The sequence below is a fragment of the Emys orbicularis genome, chromosome 8, assembly GCF_028017835.1.
Source record: "Emys orbicularis isolate rEmyOrb1 chromosome 8, rEmyOrb1.hap1, whole genome shotgun sequence".
Classification (NCBI taxonomy): Eukaryota; Metazoa; Chordata; order Testudines; family Emydidae; genus Emys; species Emys orbicularis.
This window is the reverse complement of record NC_088690.1, coordinates 43936684-43959556: the sequence shown is the minus strand read 5'-3', so window position 1 is coordinate 43959556 and position 22873 is coordinate 43936684. Positions and strand designations below refer to the sequence as shown.

Genomic DNA, 22873 nt, shown 5'->3' with positions numbered 1-22873 from the left:
GTGGTTCTGGGTACAGCCCCCCCTCCCTCCCTGAAAGCAATGGCAGACAACCATTTCACGCCTTTTTTCCTGAGTGAACTCTGCAGACTCCATACCGCAGCAAGCATGGATCCCGCTCAGCTCCAGAACGCAGTCATGAACATTGTAAACACCTCGCGCGTTCTCGTGGAGTTTATGCTTACCCAGGACCAGAAAAAAGAGGCGAGGAGGAGGAGGCGGCGACTGCAGCGCAGCGACAAGCGTGATGAGGACATGGACATGGACCGTGAATTCTCTCAGACCGCGGGCCCCGGTGCTTTGGAGATTATGATGTTAATGGGCCAGGTTATAGGCTTGGAACACCGATTCTGGGCCCGGGAAACAAGCACAGACTGGTGGAACCGCATAGTGTTGCAGGTGTGGGACGATTCCCAGTGGCTGAGAAACTTTCGCATGCGTAAGGGCACTTTCATGGAACTTTGTGACTTGCTTTCCCCTGCCCTGAAGCGCCAGAATACCAAGATGAGAGCAGCCCTCACAGTTGAGAAGTGAGTGGCGATAGCCCTGTGGAAGCTTGCAACGCCAGACAGCTACCGGTCAGTCGGTAATCAATTTGGAGTGGGCAAATCTACTGTGGGGGCTGCTGTGATGCAAGTAGCCAAAGCAATCACGGAGGTGCTGCTACGAAAGGTAGTGACTCTGGGAAATGTGCAGGTCATAGTGGATGGCTTTGCTGCAATGGGATTCCCTAACTGTGGTGGGGCGATAGATGGAACCCATATTCCTATCTTGGCACCAGAGCACCAGGGTACCCACTACATAAACCGCAAGGGGTACTTTTCAATGGTGCTGCAAGCACTTGTGGATCACAAGGGATGTTTCACCAACATCCATATGGGCTGGCCGGGAAGGGTTCATGACACTCGCGTCTTCAGGAACACCAATCTGTTTAAACGGCTGCAGCAAGGGACTTACTTTCCGGACCAGAAAATAACCGTTGGGGATGTTGAAATGCCAATTGTTATTCTTGGGGACCCAGCCTACCCCTTAATGCCATGGCTCATGAAGCCATACACAGGCAGCCTGGACAGGAGTCAGGAGTTGTTCAACTACAGGCTGAGCAAGTGCAGAATGGTGGTAGAATGTGCATTTGGCCGTTTAAAAGGTCGCTGGCGATCCTTACTGACTCGCTCAGACCTCAGCCAAACCAGTATCCCCATTGTTATTACTGCTTGCAGTGTGCTTCACAATCTCTGTGAGAGCAAGGGGGAGACCTTTATGGCAGGGTGGGAGGCTGAGGCAAATCGCCTGGCTGCTGATTACGCGCAGCCAGACACCAGGGCGATTAGAAGAGCACACCAGGAAGCGCTGCGCATTAGGGAAGCTTTGAAAACCAGTTTCATGACTGGCCAGGCTACAGTGTGAAATTTCTGTTTGTTTATCCTTCATGAAAACCCGCCCCCTTTATTGACTCATTCTCTGTAAGGAACCCACCCTCCCCCTTCCCCCAGCTTGCTTTCAAAGGAAATAAAGTCACTATTGTTTAAAAATCATTTATTCTTTATTAATTGATTATAAAAAGAGGGAGAGAACCTGAGTGGGGTTTGGGAGGAGGATCAGCGGGAAGGAAAAGCCCACTAAAAAAAGGTTTAAAAAATGGCAGCCTTTTGCTTGGGCTGTCCACTGGGGTGGAATGGGAGGGTGTACGGAGCCTCCCCCCCCCGTGTTCTTACACGTCTGGGTGAGGAGGCTATGGAACATGGTGAGGAGGTAGGGGGGTTATACAGGGGCTGTAGCGGCACTCTGTTCTCCAGCAGCCGTTCCTGAAGCTCCACCAGACGCCGGAGCATGTCTGTTTGCTCACGCAGCAGCCCCAGCGTTGCATCCTGCCTCCTCTGATCTTCCTGATGCCACCTCTCATCTCGAGCGTCTCTCCTCTCCTCACGTTGGTCCCTTCTGTCCTCACGTTGGTCCCTCATGTCCTCACGTTGGTCCCTCCTGTCCTCACGTTCACTGGCTTCTTTCCTATACTTGCAAACCGTCTCCTTCCACTCATTCAGATGAGCTCTTTCACTCCTGGTGGATTGCATGATTTCTGCAAACATCTCGTCTCGCGTCTTCTTTTTCCGACGCCTTATCTGGGATAGCCTTCGGGAAGGAGGAGGGAGGCTTGAAACATTTGCAGCTGCTGGAGGGAGTGAAAAAAGGAGAGAATTTTTTTAAAAGATACATTTTTCAGAACAATGCTTATACTCTTTCACGGTGACAAATACTATTCACATTACATAGCACATGTGATTTCTGTGCAAGGTCGCATTTTGCCTCTTAATATTGAGTGCCTGTGGCTTTGCTGCTAGAGATCACAGACGCAGGTCCGGGCAACAGAATTCAGCTTGCATGCTGCCATGGTAAGCCACTGTCTTTAGGCTTCTGCGCCCTGCTTTCCCACATACCAAGCAAAGCCCGTTGTGCTGCAGTTTTCCTGTTAACCTTCAGCAGCAGAAAACAAGCTAACACCCCCCCACCATCCAATTGTCTGGGATGAGTGCTTTATCCCTCCCCCCACCGCGTGGCTGGTATCAGGGAAGATCCCTGCAGGAACCAAACTAACACCCCCCCCAACCCGCCATGAATTCTCTGGGATGAGTGCTTTATCCCTCCCTCCACCGCGTGGCTGGTATTAGGGAAGATCCCTGCAGGAACCAAACTAACACCCCCCCCAACCCGCCATGAATTCTCTGGGATGAGTGCTTTATCCCTCCCCCCACCGCGTGGCTGGTATCAGGGAAGATCCCTGCTAGCAAAACGCGAAAAGCTCTGGGCCAATCCTCCCCCCCGCCCCCCCTTTGCACTTGGCTAAATGCAGGGAAGGATTTCTTTTCAGCCACAGGCAAACAGCCCAGTAGGAACGGCCACCTCTGTCCCCTTAATTAAATTCCCGTATTTCAACCAGGTTATCCTAAGCGATATCACTCTCCTGAGGATTACACAGCAAGATAAAGAACGGATGTTGCTTGAATGCCAGCAAACACCGGGACCATACGCTGCCAGGCTTTGTCATGCAATGATACCAGATTACTTGCTACTAGCTTGGCGTGGTCAAGTGTCCTACCATGGAGGACGGAATAAGGCTGCACTGCCCAGAAACCTTGTGGCAAGGCTTTTGGAGTACCTCCAGGAGAGCTTCATGGAGATGTCCCTGGAGGATTTCCGCTCCATCCCCAGACATGTTAACAGACTTTTCCAGTAGCTGTACTGGCTGCGAATGCATCCCAAGTGCTCAGGGCAAATTAATCATTAAAAATGCTTGCTTTTAAACCATGTTTTATATTTTAAAAGGTAAACTCACCTGAGGTCCCTTCCATGGGGTCATGGTCTTGGGTACTGGCTTAGGAGGCTTGGGAGGGTACTTCAGTCAGGGTGAGAAACAGATCCTGGCTGTTGGGGAGAACGGAGAGCTGGGTGCTCTCTGCCAGCTCGTCCTCCTCCTCCTCCTCTTCCCCTTCCGCGGAATCATCAGGTGTACCTGATGAGATTATCCCCATCTCGGAATCCACAGTCAGAGGTGGGGTAGTGGTGGCGGCCCCCCCTAGAAATGCATTTAGCTCGGCATAGAAGCGGCATGTCCGCGGCTCTGACCCGGAGCGACCGTTTGCCTCCTTTGCTTTTTGATAGGCTTGTCTGAGCTCCTTGACTTTCACGCGGCACTGATCTGAGTCCCTATTGTGGCCTCTCTCCATCATGCCCTTGGAAATTTTTTCCAAAGTTTTGGCATTTCGTCTTTTCGAACGAAGTTCTGCTAGCACTGAATCCTCTCCCCATATAGCGATCAAATCCAGTACCTCCTGTATGGTCCATGCTGGTGCTCTTTTTCGATTATCAGCCTGCATGGTTACCTGTGCTGATGAGCTCTCTGTGGTCACCTGTGCTCTCCACGCTGTGCAAACAGGAAATGAAATTCAAATGTTCCCGGGGCTTTTCCTGTCCACCTGGCCAGTGCATGCGAGTTCAGATTGCTGTCCAGAGCGGTCACAATGGTGCACTGTGGGATAGCTCCTGGAGGCCAATAACATCGAATTGCGGCCACACTAACCTTAATTCGGATTGACAATACCGATTTTGACGCTACTCCGCTCGTCGAGGAGGAGTACAGAAATCGAATTAAAAGGCTCTTTAATTCGAATTAAATGGCTTCGTTGTGTGGACGGGTCCAGCGTTAATTCGATTTAAAGCAGCTAAATCCGAATTAAAGTCGTAGTGTAGACCAGGCCAAAGGGGTTCAGGATTTGCCCCCAAAGATAGCATTAGCATCCATTAAAAGGTGCAATGGTACCTACTAAGGCACATAATTGTGGACCTGCAACATCAAGTTTTTCAAAACAAGTCTTTTTCTATTCATTTGGAATGTGAGAAATAGCTGCTGTGGTGTTGTAATGTTTTTTCCTAAGAATACAAATTAATTTTTATCTGAGTATAAATACTAGTGGATCAGTTACTGATACATTATTTAATAACTAGAGCTGATCCGAAAATGGAATTTCCACTGTAGGAAATTCCAATATTTTGAAATTTGATTTCCTCCTAAATTGGGAGGAAAAGTAGAATTTTTGCAGAATGGAAATTCTGAAAAAAAGTTGATTTGGGAACATTGAAATGACCATATTGAACCATAATGATGTAATATAAAATATACATAAAATATTAAATATAATATAATATAATATAAAAATCAAGATGACACAAAATGAGAAAATCAAAACAAAATACTCCATGTTTATTTCAAATCACTTTAAATTTTCAATAGAAAAATTTCAATCAAAATCACATGTTCACATGAAACGTTTTGATTTCAGTGAAACAGCATTTTCTGACAGAAAACTGTTCCGTCAAAAAATTTTGGTCAGCTCTTTTAATAATGTTTGGTACTTAGATTGTTCTATAACTCCTTATGCTATGTCATCTATATTCATTTTCCCTATTTACATCAATGAGAGCTGCTGGTTGCCCAGCACTTTTGAAAAACACCATATTTTATCAGCCAAGGATGAGGTAGAAAATATTTACAGACTTATAACATTTGAGTTCTTCACAATATGTTCATACAATATTTCAGTATATAAAAATGAAAAGTACTTAACTTATAGGTCTCTTCCAAATGAGGGCAAAACTATCACTAGGAGAGTAACTGACATTTTAGTTTATAGTAAAAATGTGCATCTGCAAGGTAGGAGCTGGGGTTTTATCCCTGGTGTAGAAATTATCCCAGTAAGAAAATCATATTTATTTTGAAACTTAGGTCTGATTTTTTCCTCTAATATGTGTTATAGTCCAAAAGATACCCTATACTAAACCAGAATTGCTGAATAGAACACTTTTCTTCAATGGAAAAGATTTCAGTATATTTTTCCCTCATTTAATTATCATGCTGAATGGAAAGGCAGGGCTTTTTTCTAATAATATTTGTAGTTTGTATTCCATAACTATGACAACATCCGGATCAGCTGTTGGCCACTAAACCTTTTTATTCTGTGAGGTGTATGAACAGCTTTCAGTTTAAGCACATGTGATCAGCTCCCAAATCTGAGCATTGGGTTTTCCTACCCCGGGTTGTGAGCAGCCGGAGTAAGACTAGTTACTCTGTCCTTACTATTAATAGATGCACTTACTTGTGTGTGTTGCTAGGATTTCTGGATATATCCAGTGGTCTTTAGTAAGGTGAGTCACTGTATAATTTATTTCTGATAAATAGTGGGATAACTTGTCTGTCCTTCTGCACTCATGGGGGGAATTGTGGAATGCTTCGGAGGACTGTCAACATTCAAGTGATTTAGCCTGCATCCTCACTGCAAAATGTGCAGGTTACTAGTTCGAGTGAAAGCAGCACTTGGGTTTTAGCCTATAGCCCCAGATAAGATGGCTAGTCTGGATTAAAATCACGCCCAAACTCAGGACAGAGGTTTTTATGTGTGGGTGGGAGCAAAGTTAGGGACAACACCCAAATAAGAGCCCAAGTTAATTCTGCGGTAAAGATATATCCTGAAACAACTTTAAACAGTTTGAATGTACCATTAAGTTAACATGTCTTTCTCCATATGGTTTGAATGATGTGTCAACTTTCAACTGCAGCTATTAAACTGTATCTGGGAGAGTATGAGGATGCTGCTTATTTTTATGTTAATAAGCATCAGAAGTCATATTTTGTCCCAGGTGCTGGATGATAAGGCAGCAGCTATAATTTCATATTTTCCCGATGTAGTTCTATACTAACAGACTACCTTCAGTTTTGTTAATATACTGTACAAAAAATGGACTGTTTATTAACCTTGATTTGTCGTCAGGCTGTCTTAATACCTGGAACTCTCAGAAAAGGATCTCAAATATCAATATGTGCATTCTTCCATATGCCACACCAGATCATTCGTGATGTTCTCCTTCTCGTTCACTTTACCACAACCCAAGTTAAAGAAGCCATGGGGTCACCACATGAGATTTTCACATTGATCCCCAAAACCATGAAGCCAAGGGTATTCAAAATTGAAAAATCAAGCTAACAGTCCTTTTAAATTCAACTGCCAGGTGGTGAGATAGGCTGTCCCATATGCTGTTAGATGCTTTTGTATTTGAATTGTTTTCTTTACGATATTCTCATGTCTAAGATATTCTGTCTACACTACGAAATTAGGTCGAATTAATAGAAGCCGGTTTTATAGAAATCGGTTGTATACAGCCGATTGTGTGTGTCCCCACATAAAATGCTCTAAGTGCTCTAGTCGGCGGACCGCGTCCACAGTACCGAGGCTAGCGTCGACTTCCGGAGCATTGCACTATGGGTAGCTATCCCACAGTTCCCGCAGTCTCCGCCGCCCATTGGAATTCTGGGTTGAGATCCCAATGCCCGAATGATGCAAAACAGTGTCGCGGGGGGTTCTGGGTACATGTCGTCAGGCCCCTCCCCCTCCATCAGAGCAACGGCAGACAATAGATTCGCGCCTTTTTACCTGGGTTACCTGTGCAGACAACATACCACGGCAAGCATGGAGCCCGCTCAGCTCAGCTCACCGTCACCATATGTCATCTGGGTGCCGGCAGACGTGGGACTGCATTGCTACACAGCAGCAGCAGCTAACTGCCTTTTGGCGGTAGACGGTGCAGCATGACTGGTAGCCTTCATCGGCGATCTGGGTGCTGGCAGCTGTGGGGCTGGCAGCCGTAGGGCTGCATTGCACCAGCCCTTGCCTTTTGGCAGTAGATGGTTTATTACGACTGGTAACCGTCCTCGTCGTACAGCAGTGGCTGGAACTCCGTATGTCCCCCATCCCCCCAGTCATATTCTGCTGCCTTCACAATGACGATGATGGCTATCAGTCGTAGTATGCCATTTTCTGCCAAGCGCCCTGTTGGATCATTGCACATTAGCAGAGTCTTCCCTGAGCAGCAGATCGTGCAATAGGCCTGAAGGCCATCGTCATCATAACTGCCAAGCGCCCAGTATTTGCTGCCAAGCACCCAGAAGATGCCGAGGGCTATCAGTCATGCTGCACCGTCGTCTTAAGATGTAAAAAATAGATTTGTTCTGTATTCATTTGCTTCCCCCCTCCCTCCGTGAAATCAACGGCCTGCTAAACCCAGGCTTTTGAGTTCAATCTTTGGGGGGGGCCATTCTGTGTGACAGTTGTTTGTGTTTCTCCCTGATGCACAGCCACCTTTGTTGATTTTAATTCCCTGTACCTGTACGCCATGTCGTCACTCGCCCCTCCCTCCCTCCCTCCTTCCCCTGGTCCGTCAGATACTAGTTTCGCACCTTTTTTCAGACCAGACGCCATAGCTAGCTCTGGGATCATGGAGCCCGCTTAGATCACCGCGGCAATTATGAGCACTATGAACACCACGCGCATTGTCCTAGAGTATATGCAGAGCCAGGACATGCCAAAGCAAAACCAGGACCAGCCGAGGAGGCAATTGCAGCGCGGCCACGAGAGTGATGAGGAAATGGACATGGACATAGACCTCTCACAAGGCACAGGCCCCAGCAATTTGGAAATCATGGTGTTCCTGGGGCAGGTTGATGCCGTGGAACGCCGATTCTGGGCCCGGGAAACAAGCACAGACTGGTGGGACCACATCGTGCTGCAGGTGTGGGACGATTCCCAGTGGCTGCGAAACTTTCACATGCGTAAGGGCACTTTCATGGAACTTTGTGACTTGCTTTCCCCTGCCCTGAAGCGCCAGAATACCAGGATGAGAGCAGCCCTCACAGTTGAGAAGCGAGTGGCGATAGCCCTGTGGAAGCTTGCAACGCCAGACAGCTACCGGTCAGTCGGGAATCAATTTGGAGTGGGCAAATCTACTGTGGGGGCTGCTGTGATCCAAGTTGCCAGGGCAATGAGAGACCTGGTGATATCAAGGGTAGTGACTCTGGGAAACGTGCAGGCCATAGTGGATGGCTTTGCTGCAATGGGATTCCCAAACTGTGGTGGGGCCATAGACGGAACCCATATCCCTATCTTGGCACCGGAGCACCAAGCCACCGAGTACATAAACCGCAAGGGGTACTTTTCAATGCTGCTGCAAGCCCTGGTGGATCACAAGGGACGTTTCACCAACATCAACGTGGGCTGGCCGGAAAGGGTACATGATGCTCGCGTCTTCAGGCACTCTGCTCTGTTTCGAAAGCTGGAGGAAGGGACTTTCTTCCCGGACCAGAAAATAACCGTTGGGGATGTTGAAATGCCTATCGTGATCCTTGGGGACCCAGCCTACCCCTTAATGCCATGGCTCATGAAGCCGTACACAGGCAGCCTGGACAGTAGTCAGGACCTGTTCAACTACAGGCTGAGCAAGTGCCGAATGGTGGTGGAATGTGCATTTGGACGTTTAAAAGCGCGCTGGCGCAGCTTACTGACTCGCTCAGACCTTAGCGAAAAGAATATCCCCATTGTTATTGCTGCTTGCTGTGCGCTCCACAATATCTGTGAGAGTAAGGGGGAGACATTTATGGCGGGGTGGGAGGTTGAGGCAAATCGCCTGGCCGCTGATTACGCGTAGCCAGACACCAGGGCGGTTAGAGGAGCACAGCATGGCGCGGTGCGCATCAGAGAAGCTTTGAAAACGAGTTTTGTGACTGGCCAGGCTACGGTGTGAAACTTCTGTTTGTTTCTCCTTGAAGAACCCTCCGCCCCTCCCCCCCCACCCGGTTAACTCTACTTCCCTGTAAACCAACCACCCCACCCTCCCCTACCCTCCCCCCTTCGAGCACCACTTGCAGAGGCAATAAAGTCATTGTTACTTCACATTCATGCATTCTTTATTAATTCATCACACAACTAGGGGGATAATTGCAAAGGTAGCCCGGGATGGGTGGGGGAGGAGGGAAGGAAAAGGACACACTGCAGTTTAAAACTTTAACTCTTATTGAAGGCAAGCCTTCTGATGCTAGGGCAATCATCTGGGGTGGAGTGACTGGGTGGCCGGAGGCCCCCACACCGTGTTCTTGGGCGTCTGGGTGAGGAGGCTATGGAACTTGGGGAGGAGGGCTGTTGGTTACACAGGGGCTGTAGCGGCGGTCTCTGCTCCTGCTGCCTTTCCTGCAGCTCAACCATACGCTGGAGCATATCAGTTTGATGCTCCAGCAGCCGGAGCATCGACTCTTGCCTTCTGTCTGCAAGCTGACGCCACCTATTATCTTCAGCCTGAAACTTGCTCTGTTCATCCCGCGATTAAGCACGCCACCTCTCCTCTCGTTCATATTGGGCTTTTCTATAATCAGTCATTGACTGCCTCCACGCATTCTGCTGTGCTCTGTCAGCGTGGGAGGACATCTGTAGTTCTGTAAACATGTCATCACGTGTCCTTCGCTTTCTCTTTCTAATCTTCACTAGCCTCTGTGAAGGAGAAACATTTGCAGCTGGTGGAGGAGAAGGGAGAGGTGGTTAAAAAAGACACATTTTAGAGAACAATGGGTACACTCTTTCACGTTAAATTTTGCTGTTCACATTACACAGCACATGTGCTTTCGTTACAAGGTCGCATTTTTCCTCTTATATTGAGGGCCTGCCGGTTTGGTGTGAGAGATCACTCATGCAGTGCCAGGCCACAGATTTCAGCTTGCAGGCAGCCATGGTAAGACACAGTCTTTTGGCTTTTTTAACCGTCTTAACATGTGGGAATGGTTTCAAACAGTAGTGCTCTCATTTCCCATACCAAGCACCCGTTGGGTTGGCCATTTAAAATGGGTTTGCAATGTAAAAGGAGGGGCTGCGGTTTCAGGGTTAACATGCAGCACAAACCCAACTAATTCCCCTCCCCCACACCCAATTCTCTGGGATGATCACTTCACCCCTCCCCCCACCGCGTGGCTAACAGCGGGGAATATTTCTGTTCAGCAGAGCAGGAAGGGGCACCTCTGAATGTCCCCTTAATAAAATTGCCCCATTTCAACCAGGTGAACGTGAATGATATCACTCTCCTGAGGATAACAAAGAGCGATCAGGAATGGATGTTGTCTGCATGCCAGCAAACACCGGGACCATACGCTGCCATGCTTTGTTATGCAATGATTCCAGACTACGTGCTACTGGCCTGGCGTGGTAAAGTGTCCTACCATGGCGGACGGGATAAGGCAGCCCTCCCCAGAAACCTTTTGCAAAGGCTTTGGGAGTACATGAAGGAGAGCTTTCTGGAGATGTCCCTGGAGGATTTCCGCTCCATCCCCATACACGTTAACAGACTTTTCCAGTAGCTGTACTGGCCGCGATTGCCAGGGCAAATTAATCATTAATCATTAAACACGCTTGCTTTTAAACCATGTGTAATATTTACAAAGGTACACTCACCAGAGGTCCCCTGTGGACCCTCAGGGTCTTCGGTGAGTTCGGTTCCAGGTCCAGGGTGACAAACATATCCTGGCTGTTGGGGAAACCGGTTTCTCCGCTTCCTTGCGGCTGTGAGCTATCTACATTTCCTCCATCCTCCTCTTCCGAACCCTCTTCCCTGTGTGTTTCTCCAGTGAGGGAGTCATAGCACACGGTTGGGGTAGTGGTGGCTGCACCCCCTAGAATGGCATGCAGCTCCGCGTAGAGGCGGCATGTTTGCGGCTCAGCCCCGGACCTTCCGTTTGCTTCTCTGGCTTTGTGGTAGGCTTGCCTTAGCTCCTTAATTTTCACGCGGCACTGCTGTGCGTCCCTGTTATGGCCTCTTTCCTTCATGGCCTTGGAGACCTTTTCTAATATTTTGCCATTTCGTTTACTGCTTCGGAGTTTGGCCAGCACTGATTCATCTCCCCATATGGCGAGCAGATCCCGTACCTCCCGTTCTGTCCATGCTGGAGCTCTTTTGCGATCCTGGGACTCCATCACGGTTACCTGTGCTGATGAGCTCTGCGTGGTCACCTGTGCTCTCCACGCTGAGCAAACAGGAAATGAAATTCAAACGTTCGCGGGGCTTTTCTTGTCTACCTGGCCAGTGCATCTGAGTTGAGAGTGCTGTCCAGAGCGGTCACAATGAAGCACTGTGGGATAGCTCCCGGAGGCCAATAACGTCGAATTCCGTCCACACTACCCCAATTCCGACCCCCTAAGGCCGATTTTATCGCTAATCCCCTCGTCGGAGGTGGAGTACAGAAACCGGTTTAAAGGGCCCTTTAAGTCGAAAGAAAGGGCTTCGTCGTGTGAACGTGTCCAGGCTTAATTCGATTTAACGCGGCTAAAGTCGACCTAAACTCGTAGTGTAGACCAGGCCTTAGGCACTTTTGAAAATTTTACCCAGGATTTATAGGCTAGACGTTACCTGTAAAGAAAATTTTGCTTTTGAACCTATCTTAACCTTTGATTTACTTACATACAAACAGCCAGCCATGGTAAAAGTACTGTCTGTGGAATGTGGTAGTTCTTCAAAAGACACGGTAGAAATAGTTACTCATAGTGTCTGATGCTACAATTATATTCCCCAAAGTAAAATTTATTGTAGTGGAACTCGCACTGATCTGTAAAATGTTTCTGTCAAAGGCTTGGGAATCAGCAGACTAGGGTTATGTGCCTGACTCAAAAAGTTGGAGCGGTAGCAAAAATGAAAGGATAAAACTAGAATGAAAAGTGTTCTAGAGAATTGAGGATTTGAGGCCCAAAAAAGGGAGAACTTGGTGCTGTTAATAATAATAAATTAAAATACTCCTGGCACTGAACTCCCATTGACTCCAGTGGTGCTGGATTGAGCATTTGGGCACACAATTCCTTTTAGCTATAATAGTTAAAAATAATAATCCAGTGTCGTGTCTGAAAGTTATCAACCAAGAAAGCAGCGCTCCTCTTTATCTTCACTCTGCAGTAGGTATTAACCAAAAACCCCGCAAAAAAGTCCCAAAGAAGAAATTAGGTACACTATCATGTGATATGCTAGCAGGGTTGCAACCAGTGCGCTATGATGCTTCTCAGAAATTAATACCAAAAGAACATAAGAATAATCATCCTAAATTACAGATTCACATAGCACCCAAATACTAAAATGGCTTCACTTTCCCCCTACACTGACCTTTTGTGGTCTGTTTATATGATGACAGATATATATGTATGTATGATGGATGGATTAATTGATGGTGAAAAAAGAAAAGCAATGCATGAATTGACATTTGCTAAGTCTTTTTGCAAAGTATGCTCTATAAATTTATTTGTACAAACTATCTGAAAGTTGCCTGTAGATAAAACAATGTCAATGTTTACAAAAGAGAATTTTCAAAAAACGATTTTACTGATTTACACCCAAAGCATCCTTTTAAGCTCTGAAAACTCATTACATTTATGTGGTTTGTGTGTGAAGTGGCATTATGTTTATGGTAAAATGTTGAACTCATTAATAGATGTAGCACTTTTATTATTTCATACAGTGAGTGATCCTGGTGCTTTTAAATTTCATTTGTAAAATTATAATTAACAATCCTACCACTCCAATTAAAAGGAAAATATGGAAATTTTAACTATTTTAAAATTATTTTCTCTATAAGCTTAGTTCTGGCATTTCCTGACTTTTGAGTGCTTGACTTCACAACCTTAATTTCTTTTAACATAGAGCTGTGTCTGTGTGATTTCCTAGCTTTTTAACAAAGCAAACTGAAAACAGATTCCAGCAGGTGCCATCATGTTGACACCCAGGTGGGTCATCAGGTTGGAACCTTTAGATTCACTGCACAGACATCTGCCACTAATAGAGTGACTTACAGCAATAGTAGGTTGTCATTATCTGTGTAGAGCAGCATTGGGGGAGGGTAAGATGAGATACTTCGCCAGTTTGTTTCATGATTTGCTGGTAGCAGAGGAATGGTCAGACTCAGAAATCATGGATTCCATTCCAGAGTCTGGAGGAGACTCTTCTGCTTGTTCCCTCTCCCCTTGCCAAGCTTGACTGCCCTCCACCCGCAATTCCAACTCTTGAGCTTTTTGTCTAGCTATTCCCAGTTTCATTTCTCCTCTCCCCAGTCTCCTTGTCTGTCAGTCCTAGTTTGCCCCCATCCCAGCTCCTTGTCCAATCTGTTTCTCTTCACCTGCCTGCCAGGTACATTCCCTGTCCGAACTGGCTCCCAGTCTCCCACCCTGGGCTCCTCATCCAATCTTCTTTCCCCCAGCTCTTTGTCCCAATCTCTTTGCCCAGTCAGTCTCAGTTGTCCCTCTCCCTTTCTGCTTCCTTCCTTTTGCCCCACTGGTTCCCAGCCTTTCCCACCAGCTACTCATCCAATCTCAATCTCACCCACTCATCTCTGGCTCCCAGAACCTCCACCTCCATTTCCCTCCTGGGTTCCCAGTCTCCTCTGAGATCAGACTAGATTATGTAATGGTGACTTCTGGCCTTGAAATCTATGAATCTTCTGCCCCTCCATCTCCCAATCCCAGTCTCCTTCCCTAGCCAGTCCCAGTCTCTCCACCACACCAGCCATGTGTCCTTCCTTGTCCCAATCTAACTCCTCCACTGCTCTCTCCAGGGTGGCTCTTGTCCCCTCCATATTCGATTCAGGCAATTTCCTCTTCTATGCTCCAGCAACGGGGGGAGAGGGGGAGGGGTGTCATTGAGAGCACAAAATTGACAAGCTCTCTGCTCAATGTTCCAGTGCCCAGTCCAAGCACATGCTTGCAGCAGGCCCAATCTGCAGTTGCAGGGAATATTCTGCTCATCCCTAAACTTCAGCATTCCCCAGTGTAGATGGAATCTTCAGAGTTTTTAGCTGCAACACTCTAGCAAGTCTCTAATCAGCATGTGCTAACTGTGATTTTTCAAAAAGCCTGTAACTTGGCCAAAATTGAGTGGAATTTCATGGAGAAACCAAAAGGCACATCCCTGACACAAAGACCACCACCTGCCAATTTTCAAGTCCTTGCTTCAGGAACGAAGGCACTAGAGAGGTCCAAATAAAAGGTCACCAGAATTTTTTAACATGGGCAAAACAAAATATTTTTCAATAGTCTCATTCTCAGAAATGGCTGAGAACTGTTTTGGCTGAAACTTTCCAGTAAAATTCAGCCTGAGGCAAACACACAGCATGGAAAAATTCAATCCAGACCGAGTCTGGTAAAGTTATAAGCAGAGTCTTATAATGGGAAGTGTCAGGCAACCTTAATAATAGGTTGTGCTGCCAGCCTATGATACATATATACATATACACTGCTAATCTGACCATCTAAGTAGTTTAACAGATTTGGAAATGAAGACTGGACAAAATATGGATACCTCTTCTGAATGTTATATGATTATTTTATTTAGGATTAAGATTTGTATGGTTTTATCTTTACCTAAATTTCCTTGATTTCTTGTAGAGTAATTATTTGGTGTTCATGGCAGAACTTTTCTGGTGGTTTGAAGTGGTGAAGCCATCATTTGTACAGCCTCGTGTTGTCATTAATCCCCAAGGTAACAAAGTATTTGTTTTTGATTTCATGTTAACTAGTGCTGTACAAGCCCCATAGAGTTCAGGTTTCTATAGTGTAAACAGATTTAATCTACAATTCAATTCACAGAGCTTGGCTACAGACCAGCCCCTTAAAGAGCTGGAAAGTGACCATGTAAACAGGAAACCTTCCTTGTATGAAATTTGAATGCATTTCTCAGGAATCAACAAAGCTGAGAGGCAGATTCCTCTTCCTTCTCATACATCATCAACAGACATGTTGATTAAAGTCTTTTCTAGACTAGGAAGATTTGCCTAGCTGTAACTACATTGGTATAATCTAGATAAGCCTTAAATTCCACTCACTTATATCTGTGAAAACCCTGTAAAGGCAGTGGGATTTTGTAGACATACCTGAGGGCAGAATTTGACCCATATAATATTTTATTGGTGAGAATGAGACACAAAAGTGAAAGAACTCAGGGCAGGATGGTGAACAGACCAAACAACTACAGGGAAGAATGACAAAACTGTGCACCTGCATAGCAAAAATCATTTCAGGCACAATCTTTCTTCAGCAATTTTTCAGATTGATAAATCTGCCTCTCAGGCAGACCTTTTAGAGGCTGTGGAGGCAAGGCAAGAATTATGTGCTATAGTACCATGGTCTCAGCACTGACACCTGGGATCACAGTTCTGTTGTGTAGGCTTTTACTGCCTTAAGATTTTTTCATGCACATATTGTATAATAAAACATCTAGAAAAAAATAATAATTTAAAATGGTGCTAAATAAGTTAAGATGTAACCCAAATATTTCAAAATGAGAAACTTACAAAAATCATTTTTTCCTCTTGAAATTTTCCTCAGAAAACAAAATACTTGGTGGCTTTTTAATTTTTTTTGATTTATCAGCCTTTCTTTGTTCCTCTTATTCTTCCTCTCCCTCTGTTCAGTGGCAAAATGGGGAAAAGGGGACAGAAGAGGGGCTAAGAAAATAAAGAACACTTTCCATTGAAAAAATTTAAAAAATATTGGTTGTGTAAGCTTATGGAATAAAAATTACTTCAAAATATTTCAACCAGCTTTGTTGATAAGGTTTTGAACTGCATGATAAACTAAAATAATGTGGAGGTTTTGTCTTCTATTGCAGCTGAACCTGTGAAAGATGCATCTTCTGTTCCTATTTTGAATGCTAATAGAAGAAATTATATGGATAGTTCACGTGGTTCTGACTTTATAGCCAGGTAATATCAGTCTCTTTAGTACCGTTTTACATTTCTCCCCCATTCCACTCAAATCAAGCACAAATATTTGTATATTTTCTGATGCCCTTTCTAGAAATGTCCAGAGGGTGTATTACCAAATAATAGGGGAAGCCATATTTCTCATACATGATTCCATAAACATAAAGCAAAAGACTGCTAACAACTATTATAGAATTTTCTGAACCGGGTCCCATTGATTCCTTTTCATTCTGTGTAAGAATACATATGAAAAGATTGAGAAACCTTGTTAAATTCTGAAAATAAATTTAGTTATGAAAGTGCAAGACCGATAGTTCTGGCTAGAACCAGAATTGCTTGTAATATGGAAGCCTGCCCCACATAGCTCTGACAGTGTGCCTTAGCAATGGGATTCATTATCTGCATTTCCAGTTCTGGGCTTCACTTTCTCACAATCTCTCAGTCCTGCAAGTCATGAAGGCACTCAACTCTCATTTAAGTCAGAGGGAACTGAATCTACTTAGCACCTCACAGGACTGGCCCATTCAGAGAGATTGCAATTTATCACCATCTGTACAGTGGAGACTAGAATGGAAATAATAAACTCTGATTTGCTTGTGATCTACAATATAGAGGATTTGAATTCTGTCACCAGTGCACTAACATACTGCACCACAAGGAACCCTTGAATCTGGAGATTCAACATTCAAACCAGCCAGTGTTTTCACCTCCAGCAGCCCCAAAACTTGAATCTATGTTATCAGGCTTCACAGCCTGTCCCAGTAATCCTATTTAAGCTGCTATGTAAAATAATCAGTAATTTGTTTTGTTGCTTTTTAGTATTCTTGCAATATCTGCACTTAAAATAGTTACTTAGAACTAGCCATTCAAAGCAGAGGAATGAATGCCTCGATGGAAGAGCCTCTTGAAGTACTAGAGATCACATTCTTGGAGATGGAAAAAGAATAAAACCTTTTCCTTGTCATACTGGTAGTGCACCTAGATATTGTGGTGATGGGTGCCTTTAAAAAAACATTTATAATGCTTCCTCTGGTGTTAGGTAGATTAATTATAGCAGAAGGGGATTTAGACTCTTAATATCACACACAGAAATTACGATGACTGAAGAAATTGGGAGAAAATCCCAGGCATGACTTTTTCTGGCTGGCAGCCATTGTTGAACTATGTTAAACTTTGTTCAGCATATGTGAGGCCAAGAAAAGAGCTTGTTTTCCTGAAATCCAGAGTGACTATTTCTAAAGTTTATAAAGAAAGTGAAGTGAAAGGAAAAATACAGAAAAGACCAAATGCTGATCTCTCAGTGGCACATCTTTATACTAGCTCTTAGGGTCATGAAATCTTAACTGAGGGAAAAATCAAAATGTGGCATAGTTTATTATGAGGAAATCCTTAATTATGAAACCAGTGGGAGTCCAGAGTAGCGAATACACTTAAATATGTTTTGGTTTTGTTTATATTAAAAATAGGTCTGTCAATTTCAGTTAACTCATGCGATTAACTAAAAAAAAAGAATCATGATTAAAAAATTAATCGCGATTAATCGCACTTATAACAATAGAATACCAATTGAAATTTATTAAATATTTTTGGATGTTTTTCTACATTTTCAATATTGATTTAAATTACAACACAGAATACAAAGTGCACAGTGCTCACTTTATATTATTATTTTTATTACAAATATATGCACTGTAAAAATGATAAACAAAATCAATAGTATTTTTTAATTAACCCCATACAAGTACTGAAGTGCAATCTCTTTATCGTGAAAGTGTAACTTACAAATGCAGATTTTTTTTTGGTTACATAACTGCACTCAAAAACAAAACAGTGTAAAACTTTAGAGCCTACAAGTCCACTCAGTCCTACGACTTATTCTGCCAATCGCTAAGAGAAACAAGTTTGTTTACATTGACGGGAGATACAGCTGCCTGCTTCTTATTTACAATGTCACCTGAAAGTGAGAACAGGCGTTCATATGGCACTTTTGTAGCCAGCGTTGCAAGGTATTTACATGCCAGATATGCTAAGCATTCGTATGCCCCTTCCATGCTTTGCCCACCATTCCAGAGGACATGCTTCCATGCTGATGATGCTCGTTAAAAAAAAAATGTGTCAATTAAATTTGTGACTGTACTCCTTGGGGGGAGAACTGTATGTCTCCTGCTCTGTTTTACCCGCATTCTACATATATTTCATGTTATGCAGTCTTGGCTGAAGACCCAGCACATGTTCGTTTTAAGAACATTTTTGACAGCAGATTTGACAAAATGCAAAGAAGGTACCGATGTGAGACTTCTAAAAATAGCTACAGCACTCGACCCAAGGTTTAAGAATTTGAAGTGCTGTCCAAAATCTGAGAGGGACGATGTGTGGAACATGCTTTCAGCAGTCTTAAAAGAGCAACACTCTGATGTGGAAACTACAGAACCCGAACCACCAAAAAAGAAAATGAACCTTCTGCTGGTGGCATCTGACTCAGATGATGAAAATGAACATGCATCAGTCCACACTGCTTTGGATCATTATCAAGCAGAACCTATCATCAACATGGAAGCATGTCCTCTGGAATGGTGCTTGAAGCATGAAGGGACATATGAATCTTTAGCGCATCTGGCACATAAATATCTTTCAACGCCAGCTACAACAGTGCCATATGAACACCTGTTCTCACTTTCAGGTGACATTGTAAACAAGAAGCAAAAAGCATTATCTCCTGCAAATTGTAACCAACCTTGTTTGTCTGAGTGATTGGCTGACCAAGAAGTAGGACTGAGTGGACTTGTAGGCTCTAAAATTTTACATTGTTTTATTTTTGAATGCAGGTTTTTTTTACATAATTCTACATTTGTAAGTTCAACTTTCATGATAAAGAGATTGCACTACAATACTTGTATGAGGTGAATTGAAAAATACAATTTTTTTGTTTTTTACAGTGCAAATTTTGTAATCAAAAATAAATATAAAGTGAGCACTATACACTTTGTATTCTGTGTTGTAATTGAAATTAATATATTTGAAAATGTAGTAAACATCCAAAAATATATCAAATAAATGGTATTCCATTGTTGTTTAACAGTGTGATTAATCGCGATTAATTTTTTTAATCGTTTGACAGCCCTAATTAAAAACTTTAAATTTATTTTGACTTTAGTCTCCCAGTTAAGTTGAGTTACAATTGTGGAGTCAGTGTATGTCTTCTTTTCATTTTGTTCTCTTGCTACAGTACAATAGATATTGTGGAGAAGTTTACCTTATCCCTGCTTAATCTTTCGTTTGATAGAGCCAGAGAAGGCCTTCAGTTGAACAGAAGTGGAATATGTGTTGTATGACAGTCACATTTCAATATGGGTTTATTGATTATGACTTTGGAGCACAGAAGGAGGATAAAATTAGCATTTTAATTGGCTATTTGGTATATTCTTTTTATTTAGCTAACCTGGTTAATCATGTTCAGTCTCTTCTGAGAGATAGAATAGAGAAACCTGTCAAGCAAGGAATGATATTTCCTACTACCATTAGGTGGTAGGGCCTGATTCTCCTCTCACTTACACTGATGTAAATCAGGAGCTATTCCCCTAAAGACAATGGGGCTACACCAGTGTATATCCAGTATAAATGAGATAAGAATTGGAGCCCTGGTCAGGGATGTCCTTTATAAATTCCATAAAAGACAGCAAATGGCTTCACTTATACTTAAAATATTGAGCTTTGTGCTACTGTATATTAATATGGAGGCAACTTTATTTACATTATATTTTAAAGAAAATGTTAGCTTAAAACTGAATCAATAGCAAAGAGAAGGAAGTATATAGCTTGCAGTTATAAAAAAACAAGAGTTGAAGCCCTTCATAAGGGATTTATCTTCACTCTGACAGAGTTCTTCAATGACATAAGCACCTTTGTTACACCAAACAGAATTCCCCACATTGGATAAGAAGAGAATCTGTCTGTGTAGATGATTTTGGCTTCCAGAGTGAAGAGGATAGATTGGAATCTCTAAGATAGACATTTGAATTCCATTTGTAGAAGGCCCCTAGAGATCTCAGATCTTAAAGGGCTTTACTTTTATTACTATCATTAGGACTTCAGAGTTAAGTATTGCCTGTAAGCTGCCCCAGATAGGTGCCTTGACACACATGCTGAACTTGTAGTAGGATCTGTTTCTTGAGACCTGTTCAGAACTGTAGTACAAACCATCATCAACATTGTATATAATGGGGTAGCATATTGTTCTAGTTCATCATTGCAACAATAGTTTTATTGTCTCTGTAAAGATTAAGTATAGTTTTTGTGTTGGAATATTATGAGCCCACTAATTGATTATCTAATTGTAGGGTCTCTTGTTTTTATCTTCAAATGCAGTACTTTGGTATGAAAATAGTGCACAGCACTTCATAGTAAATAAATAGATGGCCTCTCCCCAAGGAGTTAGGCTTATAATGCTAGAAAATTAATAGCTCGTGCCAACATCAGGCTTTTCCTGAGTGGATGATGTGATTGGGATTTAAGCAGATGGATTTTCTTTCTGATGGACAAAATGTTTTACAGATCTTTTCCCAATGAAATTTTTTTTTGAAATAATATACAGGCACTGGAGTATGGAATTGGCATTTTTTAACTGAAATCTAAAATAAGGGTATAAACCTCTATGCCAGTTATCCACTGCTTAGAGAAATCTGCAGAAATAATCAAATAGGAATTTTTATTCAATTTTCTTATGTACCCATGGAAAATGCTTTATTTATTCATCCATATTTTCCATTATCTCACAGTAATGTCCTTCTCATGAAGGTTATTTAGATGCCAGTATACACTACACATTAGGCAAAAATCACATGAGAGCTGCAGATTGTGCCTGTGGTGCTGGGTTGTCTTTGTCTTATTGCTAGTCATGTGTTTTTTTAATTAAATAATGAAAAAGTGGTTGTAACTTTTGTTGTATCGCATTACATTAAAAAAGCAAGTTGCAAAAATCTATAGAGGTATTTGTAAAGAGCTTATCACTATAGTACGTAGGAGGCTGAAATAAGGCATTATATAAATAAATTAGATTACATGTCAGCTCTATTGAACTGACACAACACAATAAAAAAAATGTTTTGAAGTATGCTTTTTTGTTCAGATTAAACACAAAAAATAGTAGCATGTAACCCCTACAGTTTGATTGGGAATGTGTACTCACCAGAGGTGCCTTCCCCGGCATCACGCTCCACCACCAACTGGTCCTGTAAGAGGATGGGCTCCAGAGTTAAAAACAGTTCTTGGCTGTTGGGGAGAATGGATCCTCCGCTTGCCTGCTTAACATTCTTCTCCTCCTCCTCAACAATGTCCTCATTGTTGCTCCACAGACATGCCACCCGGGGCTCCTGGGAAGTATCCACAGAGCGTTTTGGGGTAGTGGCAGGGTCACCACCGAGAATTACATGCAGCTCCTCATAAAAGCGGCATGTCTGTGGGGCCTCCCTTGTCTTCTGGTCCGCTTGCCAAAGCGCCTTTATTTTCATGCGGCACTGCTGTGTGTCTCTAGTGTAGCCCTTCTCCCTCATGCCCTGCGCAGTCTTGGCATAGATATCAGCATTTCTTCTGCTGAATCGGAGCTCTGCCTGCACGGACTCTTCTCCCCACACAGCAATTAGATCCACCACCCCCTGTGTACTCCATACTGGAGCTCTTTCCTGTGTAACTGGCTGATGTGCAGTGAAATTGAAAGTGCTCTCCAGAGTGCTCACAGCAGAGCACTGTGGGACGCCTACTGGAGGCCAATTCATTCAAATTACACAATGCAGTGTCTACACTATCCCCATGTCAACCTGTGGATGTGAAATCAAGTGCTACATCTCTTGCGGAGGTGGAGTACAGAAGTCGACTTTATAGGCCACTTAGGTTGGCGGAAGGGACTTGGTAGTGTAGACACATACATTGGAATGGGTTACACCTAGGAGGTGGTGGAATCTCCTTCCTTAGAGGTTTTTAAGGTCAGGCTTGACAAAGCCCTGGCTGGGATGATTTAGTTGGGATTACATCCTGCTTTGAGCAGGGGGTTGGACTAGATGACCTCCTGAGGTCCCTTCCAACCCTGATATTCTATGATTCTATGATTATTAGATCAACTTAATGCAGTTTATGTTTGCCTAAGTTTGTAGTGTAGACCAGGCCACTGTATGCTGTGGATATCAGGAAACCTCTACCTTTACATTATGTGCTGTAGTGTGTGTTGCCAAGATCAAACCTAAAGAAGTGACCTTCATGCGAAGAACATTAGCATGGAATAAGTGAAAAGACAGATGTTTGTTGGTAAAACAAACATTTTCAGTAGACATTTCTGAAAACTACAGAAAAGCTTTCTATTTTAATTTCTGTGCAGGTTTCTTTTGGCTCTAGTGGTGGTAATTAATATGCTTGTACTTTTTTTTTAAATAAATTAATAATATTTAAAAAGCAAAATTACATTCAGCTGTATTCCTTCACACAAAAAATAAATTACTTCTTGTACTGTCCTAATATACAAAGTTTGGCTGCATTCTTCTGATGTGGCCTCTGTCTATTACTTTGTTTTGCTTTACAGTGTGGAGGGTCCAACTTTTACACCATCTCATCAACTTGTGCCTGTTAGGCATACACACCATCAGCCTTATTCAGCTGCTCCAGGTAACAGCATAGCACTGGGTTTTTTGGATAAAATATTATCTATCTTGTTTTGTTGATACTCTTGCCGGATATCTTGTTGCAGAACTCTCATTGACTTCCGTGGGAGATCCACACATGGATAGCTTACAAGGT

The 22873-nt window shown here is 43.4% G+C and overlaps 1 protein-coding gene across 4 annotated transcripts in view; it reads left to right on the top strand.

Moving 5' to 3' along the window:
* CAMSAP2 (calmodulin regulated spectrin associated protein family member 2) overlaps positions 1 to 22873 on the top strand; it is a 201463-nt gene that overhangs the window by 161626 nt on the left and 16964 nt on the right. For 2 of the 4 annotated variants that reach the window (XM_065409319.1, XM_065409318.1), the window contains 3 exons: positions 14775 to 14849; positions 15978 to 16090; positions 22707 to 22741. In XM_065409319.1, the coding sequence (XP_065265391.1) occupies positions 14775 to 14849; positions 15978 to 16090; positions 22707 to 22741 (223 nt within the window). Of the gene's footprint in view, positions 1 to 14774; positions 14850 to 15977; positions 16091 to 22658; positions 22742 to 22873 lie in introns of all 4 variants that reach the window. The other 2 variants (XM_065409317.1, XM_065409316.1) reach the window with 1 other exon arrangement.